Source organism: Camponotus floridanus, unplaced genomic scaffold (genome assembly GCF_003227725.1).
Source record: "Camponotus floridanus strain SB8 unplaced genomic scaffold, Cflo_v7.5 scaffold24, whole genome shotgun sequence".
NCBI classification, from domain to species: domain Eukaryota; kingdom Metazoa; phylum Arthropoda; class Insecta; order Hymenoptera; family Formicidae; genus Camponotus; species Camponotus floridanus.
The window spans coordinates 1,504,672-1,530,000 of NW_020229370.1; the positions used below are offsets into that span (position 1 = coordinate 1,504,672).

Genomic DNA, 25,329 nt, shown 5'->3' on the forward strand with positions numbered 1-25,329 from the left:
TTATTTCTAATTAACAATCTCTCAAAAGATAATATTTTTATTCTTAAATATAACAATTTTAATCGATGAATTTTAATTAAGGACTATAAATTATCTTTTATATTCTTATTATATACTGTGTGCTTACAGTTGGGTATCTACGTCGTATACTATCTGGATTATACCGTCGGTGGGGCGTGGTGGATAATCGTGCTATACCTAGTGCAAGTCGGCGCCGTGTTTGCGGTTCGCGGACGGCCGCACACCGGCGAGGCGGTCGTCGCCGAATTATTCCCACCGACTAGTGGACGTTGCCTCAGATATTGGGCCGGACCTTTGTTATCCTTCACCTGGAACGTCATTCTTCCTGTCACTTTGATGGTGAGTTCAATTGTTGCTTAGAAATATCATGCAACGGCACGTTAACCATTGTTATTATGCTATTTTTAGGTTCTCAGCATCACGATATTCAAGAGCAGCGGCTTCCGGGAATTGTACTCTTATCGTCGTACGAGCAAAGATTATTGGGCTGTTTGGGCAAGGCAACTCGGGACGTCGATTCAGCTGATACCGATTCTGATGATACCAGCAGTGGCTATCATACAGACGTGTCGATATCTGAACAGTGGACCACCCGATATATTCGACGTAAATATTCCTGCTTATGTCGAAACTTAGAACTTGCATTTTTTCAACATTAATCGGAAAAATAGATAATAAATCCGCACGAAATAAAAAAAATAAAAAATTATAAAAAATATTTATTGTCTAAAAAGTCAGAAATTATTTATCTTTCATGTAATTTCTATCTTTCTGTTCGTGCTGACGATAGAACGAACAAGTGGAAATAACAGTAAATCACTGTGAACAGTGTAACGGAGTAAGTTCTCATTAAATTCTGCAATTTTGCATGAATAAATAAACGTGTTACACAGTGATATCACACATTCTATATCACACGTACTCTCCTTAATATATAATTTTCTCAACATATAAATAATACTCCAGTTCTTCAATCTTATTAATTTCTTATAGAGAATTCAACTACTTTATCGGCCACCGTTGGAGCCGGAGGATCCTCGCGACGCGCAGACCCAAATCGGGAATGACACTAACACCGGCAGCTTACACGGTAATGGAATCCTGCCTACCGTGACCACGGAAATACCGTTCGAGGATCCGCCGCCCAAGTATACTCCGCCACCGAGCTACACCACGGCGACCGGCGCGAGGATCGCGAAGATGCTGCGTCAGAGTTTCCGACGAAGCGTGCGAAGGATCGCGAATGTCTTGGGGGAGAGTAGCGCGCCACGACAGAGACCAGCGTTACAACAACCGCCGCCGCCCCCGCCACCGGATTACGCGACCGTGCTGGTGGAAATGAATCAGAGCATCGGCGTACCGATTACACGCGATCAAGTCGCGATACACGTGCCTTTGGAGCCGCGGCCGGACGTGACCAACATCGGGAGAAGCGGGCAACAACAGGACGCGGACCGCCGAGCTTCGGACGAGCGTCGGCACGTTCGGCCGAACACCATCGACCGCGCCAGCCGAATCGGTATCGCGATCGAGAGGTCGCGTGCCATTGAACGTACTTACTCGTCGACCCTCGACCGAGGGCGCCGATCGAACAACGTCGCGAACGCCACTCTGTCCGGCTCGAACTTGACGGCCACCGACGTGGCGAACTTGCTGCGTAGCAGTATACGAAGAGGCACCGCGAGGACGCATCAATCTCTGCGTAGGAGCTTTTGCCATGAGGAGCCGACGACGGCAGCGTCCGTCGAGAATCTAGTCGAGGCTGCCGCGCCTATCGGCCAGGACTCCCTAATCCTATCGAAGGACGCATCTCTAGTCTCCGGCGAACAGATCAACGAGCATTGTCGCCGCAACGACAACGGCGACGGTAACGACGGCAACGATGAAAAAAAGACTGCGAGCGAAATGGAGAGTTCCGTTTCTGTGATATAGACTGAGAATATCGGCGGTCGCATCCTATTGATGCGCGATGCGCGCGGCTAAATCTCAACGCGTTGATTTTAAATCAACTTTGATTCTGATTAGCGATTCGCTGCCTCTTTCTATAAATTGTAACTTTCTACCTGTAATGTAGACGGGGAGAATATCTTCTTAATCGGAGTCGCGACGCTAATTCTCTTGGGTAGTCTCCAGTGTTTGAATCCTCCTGAAATTAGAACGTTATTTTCTCCTCTCGTGTGCCTGAGCATGTGCGTGTTATTACTTCGAAGTACTTTTGTATTCTTACGAGATATTTATTTCTTAATATATAGTATATATATCTTCGTTAAATATTTAGAGAAAAAATAAAATTTCGCATGATGCAGTTCAATGCACACTTTCGAATATCTTGAACCTTCGCTACATTTGTATATTCAATGTTAAGATCTGTTATATGATTTTAGTCCCATTTAATTCCATGATGAATGCAATTTTCTTATTGGAGTTAATTAAAAAAATTCGGAGTCAGAAATTGCAGCCACAATTCCAAACACAATCATGTAAATATGGGCTGGTATCCCCGTGAATAATTAATCAAAAAAATTATTATGCTGTTACTGTAATAAAGAAATGCAGTATTTAATAATCATGTTAAGAAGTGTACTGATCTCCTGTCTCCCTGCTTTTTTGCCTAAAAATTATATAAAATGACTGAAAAATAAACTAAACAAATAAACAATCAGATAAATAAGATAATTAAGAAATACATAAAATTCCTTAGAGCTTCTTAGCTGGAAGCTTGAATCTAGTTTTTTAATTTTAGAAACGTTACTTGAAATTCGTTAGCACGTATTACGGCGTTCTTGTCGGATATCGTGGACAATATCCGTATGTATAATATATCTGTGTATTTGTCATCGTTATTAATTCTGTAAATACATGCAACATTTTAGCGAATTAAACTACATTATACATTTAAAGTCGATCGTAAACTCGCAAAGCATCCCTTTCGTTAGCCTGATTGACGCTGATTTATTGTAATATGAATATGTATAGTCCGTCCATGTTGCCGATGTATTTTTCTGTTGACAAATTCAACAATCGCCGCAAAAGCGCTTTATAACTATTATATAACGAGCTAGATCGATTTCCATAATATCTTTATTCGAGTGAAAGCCATTCAGCATTACGTCGAAAATAAAATTATAATCGTGTAAACACATGAGCTCTTATACGTACTCTGTAGCATAAATATTCAGAGATATTCAATTTTCCATAAGTAAGTGTAACTGTTATACCTGATATTATGGACCATAATAAAGTTTTTATGTTCTTGTAAATGTCTTATTGTTTAATCATTTTTCCAAAATCTTTTTATTGCATGGCGAAAAAGAAAGAAAAATGATATTTGAATGTGAAATTTATCTAACATTAATTTTATAAATCATGATAAATTATATATATATATATATATATATATATATATATATATATGCATATATCCATTTTTTACTTTTTATTTTATTGCTCATTTTAAAAAATCTTACTATTCGATAATTACCTCACAAATTTCTCTGAGGCAAATAATAAAAAATTTGAAGCATTTGATAAAGAGTATCTATATAATTATTTCTATTTTTATAAATACAAAACGTTAATTCAATAATAAATTTTTAGTTTTATGTTTTTTATGCTATAACAATCTTAATCCTATGGTTTAAGAATTCTAAATTTTAAATTATTTACGGATTTTATATGATAACTTTTTTAAATAAAAAATATTCTAATGTATAAGAAGAAAAAATGATTTCAATTATGATATTAATTTAATATATGATTAATTTATAAATATTGCATCAATTATATATATAAATCTAAAAATAATAATATAGTGTAAAGATTAATATTATGTATTTCTTTTCATGAGAAATGTGGGACGCACATTTATGCATTTATTTATTTAGATGAGAATTACTTTAGAGCGCATTCAAACATTTAATTTTAATTTTATGTAATTTTATATATAATTAATTTTTTATCTTTCTTATGATATATAAATAGTGTAATTACCTACAAATACTGTCATTTTTGTGTGCTTATTATATTGCAAAAACAACATTACGAATGCTATATTTATAGATTTAACATCTGTATGATAAAAAAAGCACCAAAAGTATAATGGTGGTAAAAGAGTAATATTGTAAGCCAGCATAAGAATCAACCAATTATTCCACCGCTCTGTTTCATTAAATTTGCAAATTTCTTTTATGATATTATAAATAAGATAAGATTTAGGCATGTTCCAAATAAATTTATACATCTTATATATGTAATATTGCACATATTAAAAAGTGATAATATCGCGATTGTAATAAGATACAATTCTGGCAATGCAGTGATTTTTGAAACCCACTGAAAATAATTTAATTTGATTTGTTTTTGAGAATTACGCGTAATACTTAAGAGCAAATTATTTTTGTGCCATATATTACCTGTGTAAAATTTCATGCATAGTATCGTATTGTCTGCGATACGTGAAAAACTTCATGAAAAACTTGATGAAATAATGTGATTGAATACGATTGAGATGTAAGAAAAGTAACATAGTATTCGTAATGAATAACATTAATGTGTTATTGTTATAGCATGAAAACATAAATATTTTGTATTTTAATTTCATGTAATTGAGATAAGATACAACACTCATGATTATTTTAAAAATGTGTCCACAAATATCATTTAACTTTAATAGCTGCAAATTCGTCAAATTAATACTATTACGTTAAATGCATCGTCACAGTAACTTCTTTTAATTAATTTAATCTAACCTAACCAATTATATTATATGCTCCTTATTAAAAATGTGTAACTATACGTCGCACATTTAATACGATTAATATACTACGTAATAAAATGTATTACACTAATGATCAAATATTATTTTTAAAAGCACAGTAAAATCCACGCAGCATATATGCTCGTGTTTACATTCAACATCCGAAGACTTGGAAGGTTAGGTTAGATTAGGCTAGATCGAAAAAGTTATCGTTTGACAGTTGGCATCCCTACAAGATTCCTGTGCAAGCAGTGCACGCGCGCATACAAAATAAACTTCAAATCGCTTCTAGTTTAACCATCTTCACGCGATCGGCTTTATTTAAAATGCATCGCGTCGCATCGAATTATGATGCGGCGCCGATTCGCCCAAACGTAATTCGAGACATCGCAATGCTGTATAAACGTCGATGAGCACGAATTGTCACGCAAATCAAATCGACTCACCGTTCATCGGCTGTTCCACAGATCGCTCCATTCGCTCGTCTCGGGATATCTCATTTCGATCTTGATGCACACAAACTCACAGGATATCATCAACGCGAACACGCGACACTTTATTCGGCACTCCCGATACTCGCTCGCATCCGATAATCATCATCAAAGGCGCGAATAACGCAACGCGACTTCGCTCCACCTTCGCGATGACGCCACTGAATACTGTCAAAAACAGTTGTCGCGCGCTTCCATCGCTGTATTATGAAAGTCGCGCGATCATCCTTGGACACTCTCAACGCTCGTTCACTCGCGATATTCGTTTATTTACGGTTAAAAGACGCGAAAAATGCAGATGTACGACGATCCGTGTAACTGCGTATGACTCCGATTCGCGTAGGACGAATGCAATGACGTAACTAACATGGCGGCCCAACCAGTGCGCATTCGTTTCTGAGCATGGCCATTACTGCGCATGGCCATTAAGCGCTCAACGTTCGCGCTACTTTGATTTCTGAATATTGCCTATGACTTTAATTAATAATAAATATATAAAGATAAAATCAATTAATCGTATTAGTCATATTATTAGTCGTTAGTCATATTATGTAGATTTGTTCGAAGAAAGAGAGAAAAAATTGAGATATTTTTAATTTCCTATAGTAAAGAATGGAAATATCTATTCATATTCTTGTTTTTCTTTTCCTCTTTCGCGCGATTTCGATTTAATATATAATGAAGAAAATATTGGATATATTTTTGTACAGCATATTGGATATATTTTTGTATATGCACTATAATATTCCCGCGGACATTTTTTAACACTTACAATATTCGTATATATACTACCTTGTTCTTGATATTCTCTTTTAAAAGAATAAAAAGGAGCGAATATAATCCATCCGATTTTCACTGTCTGAAAATGACGGCAGTTTGATGTCAGCACAGTTTTTTTCACGATGCGTTTAGTTATTGTAAATTTAAATCAATGAGAAATAATCGACTAATAAATTTTAGATTACAATAGAAATGCAAACAAAGAAAATTATTATATCTAAAATAATAATTTAATTTGAAATATAATCTTTCTTCCCCAATCTTTATTTCCTAATATCTTTATTTCTACTTATGTGCAAACAAAAACGCAATTTGTTTGAAAATGTGCAAACGAAAATCTATGAATTAAGCCTTAGGTTAAGAAAAGAATTTTGCAAAATTTGTCAAAATAAACCTAATGAAATTGTCAATAAGTAATCCCGCATATTTATATTTTTATTTATATTATTTATTTTATTAGAGAGGCTCAGTCTTTGTCATTTTATACAAAATGTAACAAAGATATATAGATGTATTCGTGTCACAATTGTTATTTTTATTAAACGGTTATTGTTGATATTTGCTGAGTTGCGAAGAGTTAACGCGTTACATATAATATCGTTACTGTTACCGTTACTTTTTTTCAGTAATGATCGTTACTTTTTTCTGTTTATAACAATAATGGTAACGTCGTTACATTTTTACAGTAACGGTAACGAATTTAACCGTTACTTTTATCGTTACTTTAATTCTGTAATCCTGGATAGTATCCTCTTAGTAATTGAAAAATCTATTTCTATTACAAAACAGTTTACAAATATTTTAGAAAATTATATACATGCATGATGTTTTCTCTGTATTCATAAATATAAAATTTCTAAATTACAATAAATGAAAAATTGAATATGAAGAACATCAATGAAGGATTAATTTATAATTTTCAAATATATAAAAGTAATAATTATATTTTAAAATAAATTAATTTAATTTTTGTATTATAAAAAGTAAAGAAGAAATAACGAATCGTTGCTTTCTTAGTAATGGTAACGGTAACGAGTTACTCGCATGTCGATGTATAACCAAAAACTAAGCATAACCAAAACGGTACCAACTTTTTTGAAGCGTTACTTTTTTGAAAAAACCCCCCCTCTGGATATTTCACAAAATTTTGAAAGTAATTCTGTTGACTTTTGATTTCGAAAAAGCGCATTTGTATCTTGCTTTCAATATTTAAAATATATTGCATTTGTATCTTGCTTTCAATATTTGAAGTATTTTGCTGTATAAATCCGAAATAATCTGCTGATTGTGTCAAGTTGCTTGTCTAAAACAGATTATATCGGTATTAAGTATTAGCGTAAATAGCCAATAATTATTAATAAATATTATATTAAATATTATTTGTGTATGTGTGTGTGTGTCTATATATATATATATATATATATATATATATATATATATATAATATTAATACATTTACTACATATATATAATACATATAATAATAATAATAATCTTAAATATAATAGGAATAAATAATAATTATGGATTATGAAAACTACAAATTTGCTGAAATGAGAATAAAATCATTCTTCTATTGTACTATGTGTTCTATTATATTATGTGCATTGTGTTGCACTATATTTTACTTAACAACTCTTTTGTTTACAAGGAATGCTTATAAGTAATACTGTATAAGTAACTTTCAACAAATAAAAATCAAAATTTAGAATTAGAGATTTTAAAAATAAAATTAGAAATTTATATGAGCTGTAGCTGTCACAGAGATAATATCATTATAATATTATAACATTAAAACTGTTATATCTAGCAAGTGCATTAATTCTTCTTAACTTATGCATCTTTATTAAATTTTCGTAAACAAATGGCTCGTGTAATATTAAAGTATGCGAATTACATTACGTAATACTTTTTAAAATTTAAATTTATTTAAATGTTTTTCAATATTGAGAAATTAAGAAAAATGTTTTTCAATGTTGAGAAATTAAGAGCTAAACATCTAAATTAACTAAGATTTAAATACACGCTGAAGCTTGTAAGTTCTCTTTTTAAAATTTATATAAATCCATTTTCACTAAAATTTCCAAGTAAAGAAATTCTCTTTCTTTTTTGCTTTTGCTTGCTCGCACACTCATCTCCACTTTCTCATTCATTAAAAATTACATATTTCCAAAATAATATATTTTCGAAAATTAGAAATAAAACTATGCTTATTTTATAAAAAAAAATTTAATGACATTAATTTTTGTTTACTTTGGGATACTGTAACATTAATACATTCTGTATGAAAACAAAAAATTAATGATTAATAAATGAAATATTAGTATAATAATATTCATAAAATTCACCTTTACTTTCGTAATTCTTTCTTTCACAAAAAACCGTAACTCTTTACATTCATTTAATTCAGCTTGCGTTACATTAACAAATTTATCTCTTAGCAAGTTGCTTATCTAAAACAGATTATTTTGATGATATTAAACAGCAATATTTGATGTCGCATGATTATTTATTTTACATATATGTATATATATATATGTATATATATATATATATATATATATATATACATATGCACATGCAATTTTTACCTTTTGGAGTTCATTTGTGGAATACACATGATTAATAATTACAATAAATGTTGCATACTCGCTGATTTGTCTATAACAGTAAAATAATAAATTTATTGACACATATATAAATTGTTGAATGGTAGATATATATTTACGAAGAAAACTGTATTACCTGGGTCTTATGTTCTCAAGTTCTTCTAATATGAAGTCGAGTACCACAGGATTCCTCGCGTGCTTCGCGATAGTAAAAAGAAAATAATTAATATAATCTTTATCGGAAAAATCTTTGAAAAACATAATCGATGTTGTACTATCATTTTTTATTAGGTTTAAATAGGGTATGATAAATATTGAATCCTCAGGGCAAGACAGATATTTTAAAAATTTAGTTTTAAATTTTTCTTTTCCCAGACGATATACTTTCCACCAAGGAGAATCCTCCATACTTTCATAGCTAAGAGGATAGTACAATATTTTTAAACCTTGACAATATGTCCATTCTTTCCACCATGGCAAAAGCCTATGAGATTTAACAAAAAACAAATTCTCATATAAAAGTTTTGCACATATTAATCTTATATTTTGATTAAATAATTTAACAAATTATAATTTCATAACATAACATAATAAATTTAAATTTTGATCAAATAATGTAATAAACATTCCACATGTATTTACAAAACAATCAAATTAAAATAACCCAGAATATATAAGAAAAATTACGTGTTATTTTCCGGATCTTCGAGATGTCGATTTAAATTAAGTCGGGCATTTTTTATGCATGTTTCACTATTAAGATTACATGCCCATTTCGCAGCCTCCATTCTTAAACTCTTTGTAAGATCGTATTCATTAGAAACTTCATCGTATTTAAGTTTAATAAGCAAGTTGTTTAGTAAGTATAGCATTTTCTCCTAAATATATAAATAAATAAATATATAAATATATATATATATACAGGGTGTTCCAAAACTCGTAATCAATCTTTCAAAAACAGATTCCTGGGATCATCCGAAGACGATTTTGCCTCAACGAAAATGTCGAGGCATTAATAATTTTCGAAGTATAAGTGATTGAAAATAAGAGATTTTTCGTAAACTAAGCTTTGCAGAAATAAAATATTAACAAAACCATATTCTTCGATTAATTTTAAATAGAGTTTACTTTAGTTGAGTTTTAATTTAAGACTTAATTGCAAAGATATATGATGACAAAATTCGGGAACATGCAAAAAATGATGGCCTTCATCAACATTTTCGCTGAGGAAAAATCGTCTTCAAATGATCCCAGGAATCTGTCTTTGAAAGATTGATTATATGTTTTATATATGTATGTATGTGCGTGCGCGCGCGCGCGCGCGTGTGTGTGTGTGTGTACAGGGTGTCTTATTTTAAATTGCCCAGGCAAATATTTCGGAAAATAATGAAAAATCGAAAAAATGTTTCAGATAAAAGTTGTATGATTTGTAGAGAGATATAAGATAGTGCCATTGATTTGATCTTGAAGATTTACATAAAGATTACGTAAAGGTCATTTTGAATTTCTTAAATGGAATAACCTACATATTTTTGCACATTCTTATATGCTTATCTCAAGAGCTTTCCAAAACAATATAAATAAACATTTTTTCATCAAGTACATTTCGAGTTATGAGGCTTGAAATAATTTCTTAATTTTACATAAACCATAAAATATCTTGTAAAATATTCATTTTTTGATTATCTTACCTTAATACTTTTATGTACAAAATAATGAGAGGAATCAATTGGTGTAAAGAAAACATACAGTTGTTTTTATATGTATGTATGTATATATATATATATATATATATATATATATATATATATATAGAATATATATTTATATTGTTAATTGATATAAATTTTATATTTTTTGATTCTTGCATTATATTATGCTATATGATAGAAAGATATCTTGCGCAATTGTATTTTACATATTAAGAAGGTTTATATATTAAGAATATTCTGTCTTTGTAAACAACTCTAAATTCTTTTTATAAAGATATCTATCTTGTATAGCTATACTTATATATACGTATTTATACACAAATTTGAATTTTTCTTGCATATTCACACATGCTTAACACATGTTCATATCACAAAATAAACATACAGAAGTGCATACATGCATACATTGTAGACATGTAGACATAAATGTAGACATTATATCTATTGTATAATATAATTTAATAATTTATTAACTCTTTTGTGTATTAAACACACAGACAATTAATATATATGTCTCCCTACTAACATTCTATCTTAAAATTAATGATATTTAAATCGTCATTATAAATATTATGCTGTGATTAAAAATGATAACAATTTTCCAATTTTTCTCCTTTTTCCTCTCCAACTTCTTATAATATTAGTACATACACTATTCCAATGTTAATTTACATATATATTTAACTTTCATTTCCAAAATATGTATATTTAAACCTTTATATCTAATCAAATTTTTTCTAGCTACATTTTATTGTATGTATCTTTTTGAAAAACACTTAATAATTATAAATTAAACAAAGTTAAAGGCTCCTCTAAATTAACAAAACTAAATGAATAATGAAAGGTAATAAAGAGCCAACGCAGTTGTGGGGCGTGGATAAAATAATTTCCAAAGTAGCGATTCAATTTTAACGATCCATTCGCTTTATTCCAAACGTTTCGGACTCAATTCGAGCCTTCTTCAGTGATTCTAATAAAAACAAAGAAAAAGTACATTGCGACGCCTCTTACGTGGGACAAACGGGTCGCCTGTTAAGGACGAGGATCAAAGAACATAGAAGGAATCTTACGTCCGTCATTGCCGAACATAGAGCGCTTAGTCACACTTTCGATTTCGACGATGTTGAGATTTTGGATGAAGAAATGCTTTTAGGAAAAAGACTAATATCCGAAATGATTCATATTAAGCGCCAAAAGAAGTCGTTGAACCTCCAAAGCGACACTTTAAAATTGAATGCTTCGTGTTTGTCGATTATTGAAAACATGCCAAAAATTTAACGGGTTGTTTTTCTGTTTGACTGGCTTTGTCCTCGTTATATTTAGTTTGTTATTGCCGACCACACTATGACATGATTACCGTTATCGTTCAAATTATCGGCCCGTTCGACTGTTACCGTGTCGATTATTTCGTCTCGTTTTTGCTGATTTGTCTTTTGTCTGAGTGAGTGAGTGTCCTTTGACTAACGTTAATGAATTTCTCTCGCTTTTAAGACATGTGACTAGTTTTGATTATATATATTTTGTCAGTGCATCGCTCTTCGCGCTTTGTACCGCTGAGAGGGCTTTTGCATCGTGCTTTCTCGGATGGATCAGCCTTGACGAAGTCGTGTCGCTCTTATAGACCATGCATTCATGTGACTATGCTTTCTCCTCTCTTTTGTATTTTACCGATATTGCGTTTCTATTTTGTTCTCATTTGATTTATGTATTTTTTCTTTGTTTTTATTAGAATCACTGAAGAAGGCTCGAATTAAGTCCGAAACGTTTGGAATAAAGCGAATGAATCGTTAAAATTGAATCACTGCTTTGGAAATTATTTTATCCACGCCCCACAACTGCATTGGCTCTTTATTGCCTTTCATTATTCATTTAGTTTACTTAATAATTATTGCTATAAATGCACACAATATTAATATGTGCAATAAGTAATATGTTTTTAATATGTTGAAGACATCACTATTGACATTGTTTATAATATGTATTATTACCTTGATATTAGAATATATTTTTTCCTGAAATAGAAAGATATTGGACAGATATTCTAAAGCTTTGAACATAGGATACCATGCCACGTAGTCTGTTTCTCGTGATAGATATTTCGTAATACTCCAGAATACAGTGGAATTAAGTTGATTTGTTATCATTAAGTGAAAAGCATCATCGATAATTCGGGCACGATTCAAAACATGTATTTTCCTATAATTTTCAGAATTTAGATAACTTACAAGTCTTCGCCAGTTCTCGATATCGTAATTGACTCGATAATATCCTGTCGAATATAAATAAATTGTTTATATATATATATATATATATATATATATATATATATATATATATATAATCCTTTCAAAGGGTTTATCAGTACAAGTATCTGTTTATACTTTTGTGCTTATACTTTTGTACATTAATAGAGATCAAAAATATATTATAAAGTGAACATAAAAGGAAATGCAAATTGTATATTATATTAGGTATAAAATCATTTTGCATGAAAATTGAATATTTCTAATAATTGTACGTATGTATGTATATATAATGTATATAATAATAAATGTAATGTATATATAATACATAATATAATGAATAATATTTTTAGTAATGTAAATCTTTCTCTTCAATGTGTACGTATGATAAACACTATAAAATGTAATAAATTTATTGCAAACTTACCAGTTTGATTTAGATTAAATACTATAAAGTCACCCAATACCATATCATACGATATGTAATCATCCAACATCATCATCATCTCATTTAAATTTATATTTATTTTCATTTTTACTACGTTCACTACAGGATAATAATTTCGTTGTATTGTAGAGTTAATTAGTTGCCTTATAATATATAAATTGTCTGTAGATATTTGAGTGTACGAAAGATTCTTCATAATTTCACCAAAATAGTTAAAAGTTGAATTGCTAAAGTTATAAAATTTATTCAAAATTTATTGATATGTTAACGAAAGGTATTATAAGCAAATATATATATATATATATATATATATATATATATATATGTATTTATATATAATAATTATCACAATATAAAATTGTTAATTATATTTTATGTTTAATTTAATTAAATATATAATTAATTACATAATTAATCATATGATTTATAGTTTTTATATGAATTTGATGCTACAGTTTAAATTATAATTTAAAAGGAATGGCCAAACTTGATTACTTTTAAAAAATAAGTGTATATGTAAGTTGAAAATATATCTTGAATATTTAATGACATTGAAGGTAAAAAGAAATGGTAATAATAAAGATAATAAAGTATGAAAGAAATGATGTAAGTTTAAATAAAAATAAAATAAATAAATTTAATTTAAATAAAAATAGTAATTATAGGAGTATGGTGTATTATTTACTTGTCCTTTACATATATACGGATACTTTGCCAAAATATCTCTTCAGTAATCATTTCTTGTAATATACGCAATACACTGTAAACTATAATTTACATCACAATATGAATAAGATAAAGTTATAGTAAATACTAATTAATAATTATAATAAAAGTGCATAAAACATCATTACACATCATCGATTTTAACATCATTTGAATATGTCATAGAGGAAGATTTCCTGAGTAATTCCGCGCAAAAAAGGAAATGAGAGGCGACATTGGTTAAAAAGATATATGCTAAAGTTAAAGTTGACAATTTTAATACTTTTCTTAAGCAAACTGATATTAAACACATTAATTTGCAATTGAAAATTACATATTTTTTCTTAAAAACTGTTTTTTCTTTGAAAGACCAATTGATTCGTCTCATTATTTAATACATAAAATTATTAAGGTAAGATAATCAAAAAATAAATATTTTACTAGATATTTACTAGATATTTACATTGAAAGACCAATTGATTCGTCTCATTATCTAATTCATAAAATTATTAAGGTAAGATAATCGAAAAATAAATATTTTACTAGATATTTTATAGCTTATGTAAAATTAAGATATAACTTGAAAAGTACTCAATAAAAAAATACTTTATTATAGCGTTTTGAAAAGCTCTCGAGGTAATCTACAAGAATATGTAATAGAGATTTTCATGTAAAAAAGTATTAATGACCTTGACCTGACTTTGACAAGGTCAAGTCTATATTTTCATCATGTGTACCCCTTCAAACTACACTTCAAGCTACGCAACTTTAGTTTGAAAAATTTTTCAATAAAATCATTGGTTCGCGAGATAATCGACTATATCAATTAAAAAACATCCTGTATATGTAATATATTTTATATATAATTTTATATATTACAGCCTTATTATGTATATATGTGTGCATGTGTATAATGAAGAGATTATACAGAATGTCAGAAACATTTTTGCAGCCCCGAAGTGTAAATTGGCACAAATTAAGAAAGAAGATACTATACTATTTTACGATATTTGCAATAATTAACGAAAAATTAATTAAAAAAGATCGGCCAATGCGCGTGGCTAGAAGTGCTCGGCGGTGAAGGCGGTCTCACTGTAATATAATAGCGGCGCGCGGCAAAACAATGATTGAGGAAAGGAGAAGCGATGAGTGTGTAGGCGCGCGGCGAAGGCTCTTCCCCTCCTCAATCACTGCTGTTTCTAACATCCTGTATATAAAATTAAAATTTTTATCAGTTATTTTATTTGTTTTTTAAGCATTTATTTTCAAAAATTTACTCATAATCAATTTTTATTTATATTATCATACCTTTAATGTAACTGTAATGTTCAAAAGAAATGTTGAATAATGTATTATAAAGTGATGTATTATATTCAGTATCGAAATGAAGGGATTCTTGTTGACTTTGTATCACAAACAAGTCCATGATCCGGGTACTTGGGAGAGTCTATAAAAAATAGTTTAAATGTATTTACTTATTATAATTAATATTAGATTTAACACGCAACAGCAATATGCATTAGAGCTGTTACTTTCTACGTGTATGTAAAAATATCTCTTATACTCTTATACTCTTATACTCTTAAAATATAAAATAAATAATTTAAAAATATAAAGTATTAATTTAATAACAAAAGTGATTACTCAACATATAACTTTAAAATTAATATTTTTAGAATTATTAAAATATACTATATTATATAGCAAAATTATCTTACACAATTTCTACATGTATACATATATTATGTGGAATCTGAATGATAATTTTTCTTTTTTTATATACAATATTTTAAAGTCGGACAAATGTAACATAGTGACTTTGATACACATACACAAAATAAAAGAAACATAAAAATGTAAAAATATTTTAAATTATCTATGTATGTTGCATTTACTTGAAAATTACCATTTTTAAAAAACTTATTTTTCTTTGTAAATATCTAATCTTTGTCTAATATTGTGATTTATAAAAAAATTGCTCGCTATAATGATAAACATTTAACTTTACACAGCCCCAAATGGCTTGACCTTGACATATATTGTCACAGCACTAACAAGGAAAGGTACCCAACTGTCACTCACGGATTCTAATGAAATTTTGTACACTTGTAAAACTATGCAAAATAATAGACACGTATTTTTTTATCTGCGGAGAAGATATCATATTGTTATGTATATATCTATATATATATATATATATATATATATATATATATATATATAATATTGTTTGCTAGTGAATAAAGTTTGCGCTAAAGAATGCTTAAAATAACCTGATTGGTGACATATAATCCAAAAAATGCGACAATAGCCTCATTTAACAAAGACGATAACGGCCAAAGTGGATTTTCATAATAAAAACATTCCTGTATTATTTTATGGGCTATGAAATAAGCAACTTTGATTTTAGTCGCAACAAAATCTACATTGTCGTTGTAGATAATATCTGCTTCTCTGAAAATTACAAAAAATGTTTTATATAATGATTATTTCCAAATTTATAATTAAATGATTCTGTAAAATTAACATATTAATTATTTAGTATTATAATCTTTTATTTCTAATGCTCATTACGAAGTAATGAAATATATTGGAAGCGAGTATCACACTATATATATATAACTTTTTGATCGATAAAAGTGAAAACCTTAATATAATACTTTTACCTATTCTTATACCTTAATATAATTATTTAATTTGCAATTTTATATTTTAATTTGTAATTTTCAATTTTAAGATTATAAAATATATATATTTTAATATTATTCTTCATTCTAATATTATTCTATAAGTTGATGTACATTGAAGATAGATTGTCCAGAAAGTTATTGTGATTTTTAACCTCTAAGTTTAAATACGTACATTTTAGCAAGTGAACTTTAGCAAATGAAAAGAGAACCATTGAAATTTAAATATTTTTGCCAACGAGAAACAATATTTATTTATTCCTGTAGCATAAAATTTAGATTTCGAGAAACGATAAATTCTTGGAAGGCGTTTCTGACAGTAGCTTTATTGTTAAAGGTTTTCCCATGCAAGAAATTATCGAAATGTTTAAAGAAGTGATAGTCAGTTGGAGAAGAAGATGGGTGAATAAGATGGATGAGACAGAGTTTCATGGAGCTTCATAACTTAATTGATTAATGCAGCATCGGCGTGTAGTCGATCATTATCATGTCGAACAATTGGAACTTTTCTGTTGACCAACATCTAATGCAAACGTGTCAGTTCCTGATGGATTTTGCCAATTTCTTGATAGTACGTCTCTGCCATAATAATTCCGAATTTAAAAAGTTGTAGTGAATTATAACGGCTGACGACTACTAAATAGTCAGTATAATATGATAATTAAGTAATCGAGCACTAAGAGCCTACAAAACGCGGATGGCAATGCGTAAATTATTTCGAACATTAACTAGTCAGTATAATCTTCTTTAATACAATTTTGGTTTCGGAGAGTGTTTTGGCGCTCCATCATGGTTCAACCATTGTGCAAAACGTCGACGATTATCGTACAAGATCCATTTCTTATCGCACGTTACAATGCGATCGAGAAATGGATTATTTTGTTTGCGCAAAATCAATGCAGAACACACCTCAAAGTGACGATTCTTTTGATTTTCGCTCAATTGATGCGGCATCCATTTGTCGAGCTTTTTTGTTTTTCCAATTAGTTTTAGATAATCAAAAACAGCTGACTTGCTTACGCCAAGTTTTTCCGCTAGTTCTCGAATCTCAAATCGATGTGTCTGTTTCAACTGACACATTCAAGTGGTCGTCGTCAATAATCGCAGTCGTCTAGAACTTTTCAACTTCAAGGCTCTCATGTCCACTGAAATTTACGGAAATCATTGCATTGTACGTTCATTAGCGATACCTGGACCAAATGCATCGTTAATATTGAATGTCTTCAGCTGCTTTACGCCTCATTTTGAATTCATATAAAAAATCGTTAAAATTTGCTACTTTTTTATTCTTAATTTCATAGCTTAAATATAATGCAAACCAATATCAAAATACAGATATTTTTATTAAAATGTAGAGCGAAGTTTGCGCTTTTAAATTGATATAACATGATAGATACAAAAGAAAGACAACCAAGAAAAAAGTGCCAAATTATAAACAACAAAAATCCCAATAATTTTTTGGACAATAATAAACTGGACTAATAATAAACAATTAGATATGCTCCTCTCATTGCTTCATACAATTTTACTTAGTTTTTAAAATATATTCAAATAATATTTTAATAATAGAGAAAAGATATGTAAATAATTTTAGTTATCCAGAATTGTTATTCTCTTTTTCATCTTTAAAATATATATTAATATTTTCTAATTATATAGTTACCCGTAAAGAATAAGGCCTAGATTTATGATGCTTTCGTTTCGAAAATCTGGAAGTGCAATATGATTTATTTCCCAAGTTTTATTCAAACGTTTCCATTTATCGAACAAGTACGATGTTATATGTTCAGCAAATTGGTGTGCAAATTCGCAATGCATTCTACACCACATATTAACTCTGACACTTTTATTTGTACCAGGCATACGGGATAAATTATTTCGGTTAGTCAGAAATAGTAGATAAATAGGTTTTACAAGCGTATGAATAAGTGTCATGTTTTTATCATTCCTTTCTATTTTTTGTATCGGTTCATTTGAAAAAACTGTATAATTTTCATAATCTTCGACAATAATTTCATACATGGGCTTCTGAAAGATGGCACTTAAAGGTTCGGGCAAAGACGGAATCATGTGTTGGATTCCAATACAATCAACATACGTTGCCAACCTATCACATTTAGAAATATGAATTAACAATAATAAAGACACCGCAAAACCTGATGCAAAAGTGGTTTCAATGAAATTGTATAAAAGTTGCATATATTTTACTTGTGCGGGATTCGTATAATGTCTATTTTAGTATATACAGGTACAAAATAAATATTTAATATTTAATATTTTAGTATTAAAATTTTAATGCGTTTAATAAAATTAAAATAAATTTCAATATAAAACGATATTAGGATAATAATTTTTTTAAATTGATTATAACTTTTTTTAATTGATTATAACTTTTTTTAAATGATATATTATCAACAATTTTGTACATAATTTTATACAAGTGAAAGATACTGCTTATTTTAGTGATAGTTCATTAAATGAAACACATATGTACATATGTCTTAGTTATTAACAAAAATAGTATTATTTTTAAATAATATGGCTGTGTGTAAATACATGTTTAAATACATGAAACAGCATAAGTATAGCTTATATATTTAATTGTATGTATTATATGCAGAGTGTTTATGAAAGTTGTATGTGTTCATGATCTAACCAAATTTTGATAATGATTTTTATGGACTATAAGGATAAAAAGAATTCATATAAACATGTATCTGGAAATGTTTCCCTTCTAAACTATAGACTTTTTTAAATTAGAAATGAATTTCCTAAAGTTTGGTATTGTCAAAATAAACAGTGTAAAATTTAATTATTTGTTCAAAATTTCAAATTTCATATAAGCAACTAGAAAATGTTCGCGAATGAAAACGTCGGTGCGGGAGGCGCGCGAAAGAGTTTGATAAAAGGACACCACACGATTGCGAATAAAGACGAGCCACGACACGTAATTTTTTTGGTTTTTATTCAGTTTTATTTTTACGGCACCACACAACTAAATAGAGAAATTAATATTGTCAACATTGATGACACGCGTTTCTTAAGCGATGAAAAAACGAGAGATAATGCGGACGATTGAGTTTTTCTCGAAATAGAGATTTTGAGATGTTTTTCGATGCCCGTTAGTTTCAAATTCTCGAGCTTTTAGTAGCAAAAAATGCGGATTTTTGTCAATGCGAATTTTAAACTAGACTGCACTAAGTAAAATATATGCATATGCAATTGTGCACGTTTAAATTTTCGCGAATGATTAATCTTTAAAAAAAAATTTACGTACTACCATCCACGGTGGCTCTTAATTGATCTTTTCTTGTGTATCATGTTGTTCATATAAGCAAGTTTTTTAGAAAAATATAAATCCTTCAAAATTATACTTATATTTTGAAAACAATTCAAAACTCTATCAGAATATTAAATTTTGTTCGAGTGTTAACAATAAAATGCTGTATAAGACATGTGTTATTGCTGACTACTTTAATTAAATTAATTTTTATTTACATTCATTTTAATAATAATGATAATATTAAATTGCAAAATTTTTTACCAAATAATGATTTAAGAAACATGTAATTAAGAATGGAAACATTTCAAATACGTACGTGTCTATGTATAAATGTGTTTTTCTTAGAAAATACTTTTTAAATAGAAATAAAGTGATTTATCAGGACTTGATCATAAACATCGTGAAATTACTATATATTTAACATTTTAACATTTTAAGTTACTTACCATTGTCGCCCATCTCTTTTATAAAAGGTTTTTAGGCCTGTATCTTCAGTTATATTATAAACTAATTTTATGATGTAATATCCTGGCCATAGATAATCAGCAAATATATATTTTACAATGTTTTTCTTAACATCATACATAGATTTTATCGATGCATAAATGTTCTTTTCTTCAATATCATTGTTAGAATAATAATTTGGATAATAAACCACAGTTAGACTAATATTTTTTACGTGTAAATATAATAATATGCTTGATGTTGGATGTATAATCTCTGTCCGTATAATGCAGTGGCAGACAAGAATATTTTCTTCGATATGTGTAACGATGATATCATAACGATACGGTAATATATAATTCGAGTGCCTGTTTATCTCTGCTTGAGATATTTTAATTATTTGATCGTCGGTTAAAAAAACCGCAGCGACGATGATTGTTAAACTGCTGCTTAACAATAGTTTAAGAAACATGATACTACTTTTATCTTAGATATCTATAAAAATATATTTTTGTTAGAAAGTACAAACGGACAAATAAACACAGCACTGTCTCTACCATGATTTAATGGAAAAGATGGAATTAAGACAAATATATAAAAATAAACTTAATTTTGAATACTTACTCTGTATAATGAGATATACTACAAATTCTAAGCAACTGTATGTTTTGTTACAATAATTAGCTGCAATAAATTAATGTTTTATCCACTATTATTGAAACATGAAAAATATATATGCGCACTTGTGATTTCTTGTTATTTCGAGAAACTTCCAAAAACTAATAACACTTGGCGATATTACAATAAATGTGTATGCCATATGTAAACACACAACTTCTGAGGTCGTTAACAGACGTTTCGATCGAGAAATGGTATGTAATAACAAAGTACGGTGCCGTTCTTCCCACTCCAAATTTGTGCTAGCGATCGAGCGCCGTGAGATGGCAAAATCGTCTATTTCGCGTTGGTCTAAAGCAAAAGAGGCCGTTACGTAGAATGCAAAATTATCTGTAAATATATATATTTGAATTCTTTTATACTGTTTAAAAGTAATATATTCCTTTACCAAAAATTTAAGAATTTTTATAATTTATAATATACATTCAAATAAAATATTATTAACTATATTATTACGAGTTTATATCAGTAAATTGTCTTTAAGCAAGTTAATGAAAAACGTAACTTATTAACATTAGAGTATAATATACAGTATCGTATATAAGAGAATATAATGAATAACTATTATTTTTTAGGTTTTTGTTCACTCTTTCAAATTTATATGGTAGATATATGAATAAAACAACGGGAAATCTCTCAAATCGATCAAATCATTAATCGTGTTGGTAATGATATGAATTACGTGTAATTAATAAATAAAACGACGGGAAATCTCTCAAATCGATCAAATCAATAATCGTGTTTTTCTCATAACAAAACAGATTTTTAAATTAAAATTAAATTTTTCTTATAATGTGGAATAAAAATGTTATAGAGATAGCGTGTTCCAAAAATTATGCCATATCATTTAGTATTAAATTAAAAATATTAATAGTACATTAATAAAACACATTCGTAAAAAATACTTTTTATAGGATTTAAAATATTAATAACATTGTATTATGTGTTCTATTGCATAACTATTGCATTAATTCGTGTTAACCTATCCATCATTATTAAATTTTTGATAAACTAATGACTCGTATAATATTAAAGTATGCGAATCATCATACCACGTAATAAAATGTATTACACTAATGATTAAATATTATTTTTAAAAGCACAGTAAAATCCACGCAGCATATATGCTCGTGTTTACATTCGACATCCGAAGACTTGGAAGGTTAGGTTAGATTAGGCTAGATCGAAAAAGTTATCGTTTGACAGTTGGCATCCCTACAAGATTCCTGTGCAAGCAGTGCACGCGCGCATACAAAATAAACTTCAAATCGCTTCTAGTTTAACCATCTTCACGCGATCGGCTTTATTTAAAATGCATCGCGTCGCATCGAATTATGATGCGGCGCCGATTCGCCCAAACGTAATTCGAGACATCGCAATGCTGTATAAGCGTCGATGAGCACGAATTGTCACGCAAATATGACAAATCAAATCAACTCACCGTTCATCAGCTGCTTCACAGATCGCTCCATTCGCTCGTCTCGGGATATCTCATTTCAATCTTGATGCACACAAACTCACAAAATATCATCAACGCGAACGCGCGACACTTTATTCGGCACTCCCGATACTCGCTCGTATCCGATAATCATCATCAAAGGCGCGAATAACGCGACGCAATTTCGCTCCACCTTCGCGATGACGCCACTGAATACTGTCAAAAACAGCTGTCGCGCGCTTCCATTGATGTATTATGAAAGTCGCGCGATCATCCTTGGACACTCTCAACGCTCGTTCATTCACGATATTCGTTTATTTACGGTTAAAAGACGCGAAAAATGCAGATGTACGACGATCCGTGTAACTGCGTATTCGACTCCGATTACGTAGGACGAATGCAATGACGTAACTAACATGGCGGCCCAACCGGTGCGCATTCATTTCTGCGCGTGGCCATTAAGCGTTCAACGTTCGCGCTACTTTGATTTCTGAATATTGTCTTTGACTTTAATTAATAATAAATATATAAAGATAAAATCAATTAATTGTATTAGTCATATTATGTAGATTTGTTCGAAGACAGAGAGAAAAAATTGAGATATTTTTAATTTCCTATAGTAAAGAATGAAAATATCTATTCATATTCTTGTTTTTCTTTTCCTCTTTCGCGCGATTTCGATTTAATATATAATGTAGAAAATGCACAGCATATTGGATATATTTTTGTATATGCACAACTATAATATTCCCGCGGACATTTTTTAACACTTACAATATTCGTATATATACTGTACCTTGTTCTTGATATTCACTTTTAAAAGAATAAAAAGGAGTGAATATAATCCATCCGACTTTCACTGCCTAAAAATGACGGCAGCCTAATGTCAGCACGGTTTTCTTCACGATGCGTTTAATTATTGTAAATTTAAATCAAAGAGAAATAATCGACTAGTAAATTTTAGATTACAATAGAAATGCAAAGAAAGAAAATTATTATATCTAAAATAATAATTTAATTTGAAATATAATCTTTCTTCCTCAATCTTTATTTCCTAACATCTTTATTTCTACTTATGTGCAAACAAAAACGCAATTTGTTTGAAAATGTGCAAACGAAAATCTATGAATTAAGTCTTTAGGTTAAGAAAAGAATTTTGGAAAATTTGACAAAATAAAACTAATGAAATTGTCAATAAGCGATCTCGCATATTTATATTTTTATTTATATTATTTATTTTATTAGAGACACTCCAGTCTTTGTCATTTTATACAAAATGTAACAAAGATATATAGATGTATTCGTGTCACAATTGTTACTTTTATTAAACGGTTATTGCTGATATTTGCAAAGTTGCGAAGAGTTAACGCGTTACTTATAATATCGTTACATTTTTTTCGGTTTTTTACCGTTACTTTTTTTCGGTAACGATCGTTACTTTTTTCTGTCTGTAACGATAACGGTAACGTCGTTACATTTTTACAGTAACGGTAACGAATTTAACCGTTATCTTTTATATTAACCGTTTACCTTTTATCGTTACTTTAATTCTGTAATCTTGGATAGTATCCTCTTAGTAATTGAAAAATCTATTTCTATTACAAAACAGTTTACAAATATTTTAGAAAATTATATACATGCATGATGTTTTCTCTGTATTCATAAATATAAAATTTCTAAATTACAATAAATGAAAAATTGAATATGAAGAACATCAATGATGGATTAATTTATAATTTTCAAATATATAAAAGTAATAATTATATTTTAAAATAAATTAATTTAATTTTTGTATTATAAAAAGTAAAGAAGAAATAACGAATCGTTGCTTTCTTAGTAATGGTAACGGTAACGAGTTATTCGCATGTCGATGTATAACCAAAAATTAAGCATAACCAAAACGGCTCTTTTGACGCGGTACTTTTTCGAAAAAACGTTTCCTCCTCTGGATATTTCACAAAATTTTGAAAGTAATTCTGTTGACTTTTGATTTCGAAAAAACGCATTTGTATCTTGCTTTCAATATTTAAAATATATTGCATTTGTATCTTGCTTTCAATATTTGAAGTATTTTGCTGTATACATCCGAAATATTCTGCTGATTGTGTCAAATTGCTTGTCTAAAACAGATTATATCGGTATTAAGTATTAGCGTAAATAGCCAATAATTATTAATAAATATTATATTAAATATTATATTAAATATTATTTGTGTATGTGTGTGTGTGTCTATATATATATAATATTAATACATTTACTACATATATATAATACATATAATAATAATAATAATCTTAAATATAATAGGAATAAATAATAATTATGGATTATGAAAACTACAATTTTGCTGAAATGAGAATAAAATCATTCTTCTATTGTATTATGTGTTCTATTATATTATGTGCATTGTTGCACTATATTTTACTTAACAACTCTTTTGTTTGCAAGAAATGCTTATAAGTAATACTGTATAAGTAACTTTCAACAAATAAAAATCAAAATTTAGAATTAGAGATTTTTAAAATAAAATTAGAAATTTATATGAGCTGTAGCTGTCACAAAGATAGTATCATTATAATATTATAACATTAAAACTGTTATATCTAGCGAGTGCATTAATTCTTCTTAACTTATCCATCTTTATTAAATTTTCGTAAACAAATGACTCGTGTAATATTAAAGTATGCGAATTACATTACGTAATACTTTTTAAAATTTAAATTTATTTAAATGTTTTTCAATATTGAGAAATTAAGAAAAATGTTTTTCAATGTTGCGAAATTAAGAGCTAAACATCTAAATTAACTAAGATTTAAATACAATAAGCTGAAGCTTGTAAATTCTCTTTTTAAAATTTATATAAATCCATTTTCACTAAAATTTCCAAGTAAAGAAATTCTCTTTCTTTTTTGCTTTTGCTTGCTCGCACACTCTTCTCCACTTTCTCATTCATTAAAAATTACATATTTCCAAAATAATATATTTTCGAAAATTAGAAATAAAACTATGCTTATTTTATAAAAAAAAATTAAAT

At 29.0% G+C, this 25,329-nt stretch overlaps 3 protein-coding genes and 1 long non-coding RNA gene across 5 annotated transcripts in view; 2 read left to right on the top strand and 2 right to left on the bottom strand.

Moving 5' to 3' along the window:
* The window catches only part of LOC105249254, a 54,628-nt gene extending 52,141 nt beyond the window's left edge, over nucleotides 1-2,487 (top strand). Inside the window, exons 11-14 of one of the 2 annotated variants that reach the window (XM_025408875.1) lie at nucleotides 130-360; nucleotides 430-627; nucleotides 812-859; nucleotides 1,015-2,487. In XM_025408875.1, coding sequence (XP_025264660.1) covers nucleotides 130-360; nucleotides 430-627; nucleotides 812-859; nucleotides 1,015-1,953 — 1,416 coding nt within the window. In that variant the 3' untranslated portion in view covers nucleotides 1,954-2,487. The remainder of the gene's footprint in view (nucleotides 1-129; nucleotides 361-429; nucleotides 628-811; nucleotides 860-1,014) is intronic. The other variant, XM_025408876.1, reaches the window with a different exon arrangement.
* Nucleotides 2,488-7,035: 4,548 nt separating this feature from the next.
* On the bottom strand, nucleotides 7,036-21,125 carry LOC112638054 (aminopeptidase N-like). Its single transcript, XM_025409060.1, has 13 exons — nucleotides 20,804-21,125; nucleotides 20,182-20,674; nucleotides 18,116-18,559; nucleotides 16,039-16,219; nucleotides 15,074-15,212; nucleotides 13,746-13,827; nucleotides 13,040-13,287; nucleotides 12,358-12,638; nucleotides 9,345-9,535; nucleotides 8,794-9,141; nucleotides 8,640-8,709; nucleotides 8,397-8,501; nucleotides 7,036-7,351 (listed from the first exon to the last, which is right to left on the bottom strand). Exons 2-13 carry the CDS (start codon nucleotides 20,649-20,651, stop codon nucleotides 7,085-7,087), a joined length of 2,826 nt encoding a protein of 941 aa, XP_025264845.1. The 5' UTR covers nucleotides 20,652-20,674; nucleotides 20,804-21,125; the 3' UTR covers nucleotides 7,036-7,084.
* LOC112638055 lies at nucleotides 11,657-12,239 on the top strand. The gene is made up of 3 exons (XR_003122873.1): nucleotides 11,657-11,814; nucleotides 11,897-12,003; nucleotides 12,099-12,239. It is a non-coding gene; the product is annotated as an uncharacterized LOC112638055 (long non-coding RNA).
* A 2,975-nt stretch (nucleotides 21,126-24,100) lies between the features above and the next one.
* Nucleotides 24,101-25,329, bottom strand: part of LOC112638047 (aminopeptidase N-like) — a 13,908-nt gene continuing 12,679 nt past the window's right edge. The window contains exon 13 of the mRNA XM_025409043.1: nucleotides 24,101-24,415. Within this exon, the coding sequence (XP_025264828.1) occupies nucleotides 24,152-24,415 (264 nt within the window). The 3' untranslated portion in view covers nucleotides 24,101-24,151. The remainder of the gene's footprint in view (nucleotides 24,416-25,329) is intronic.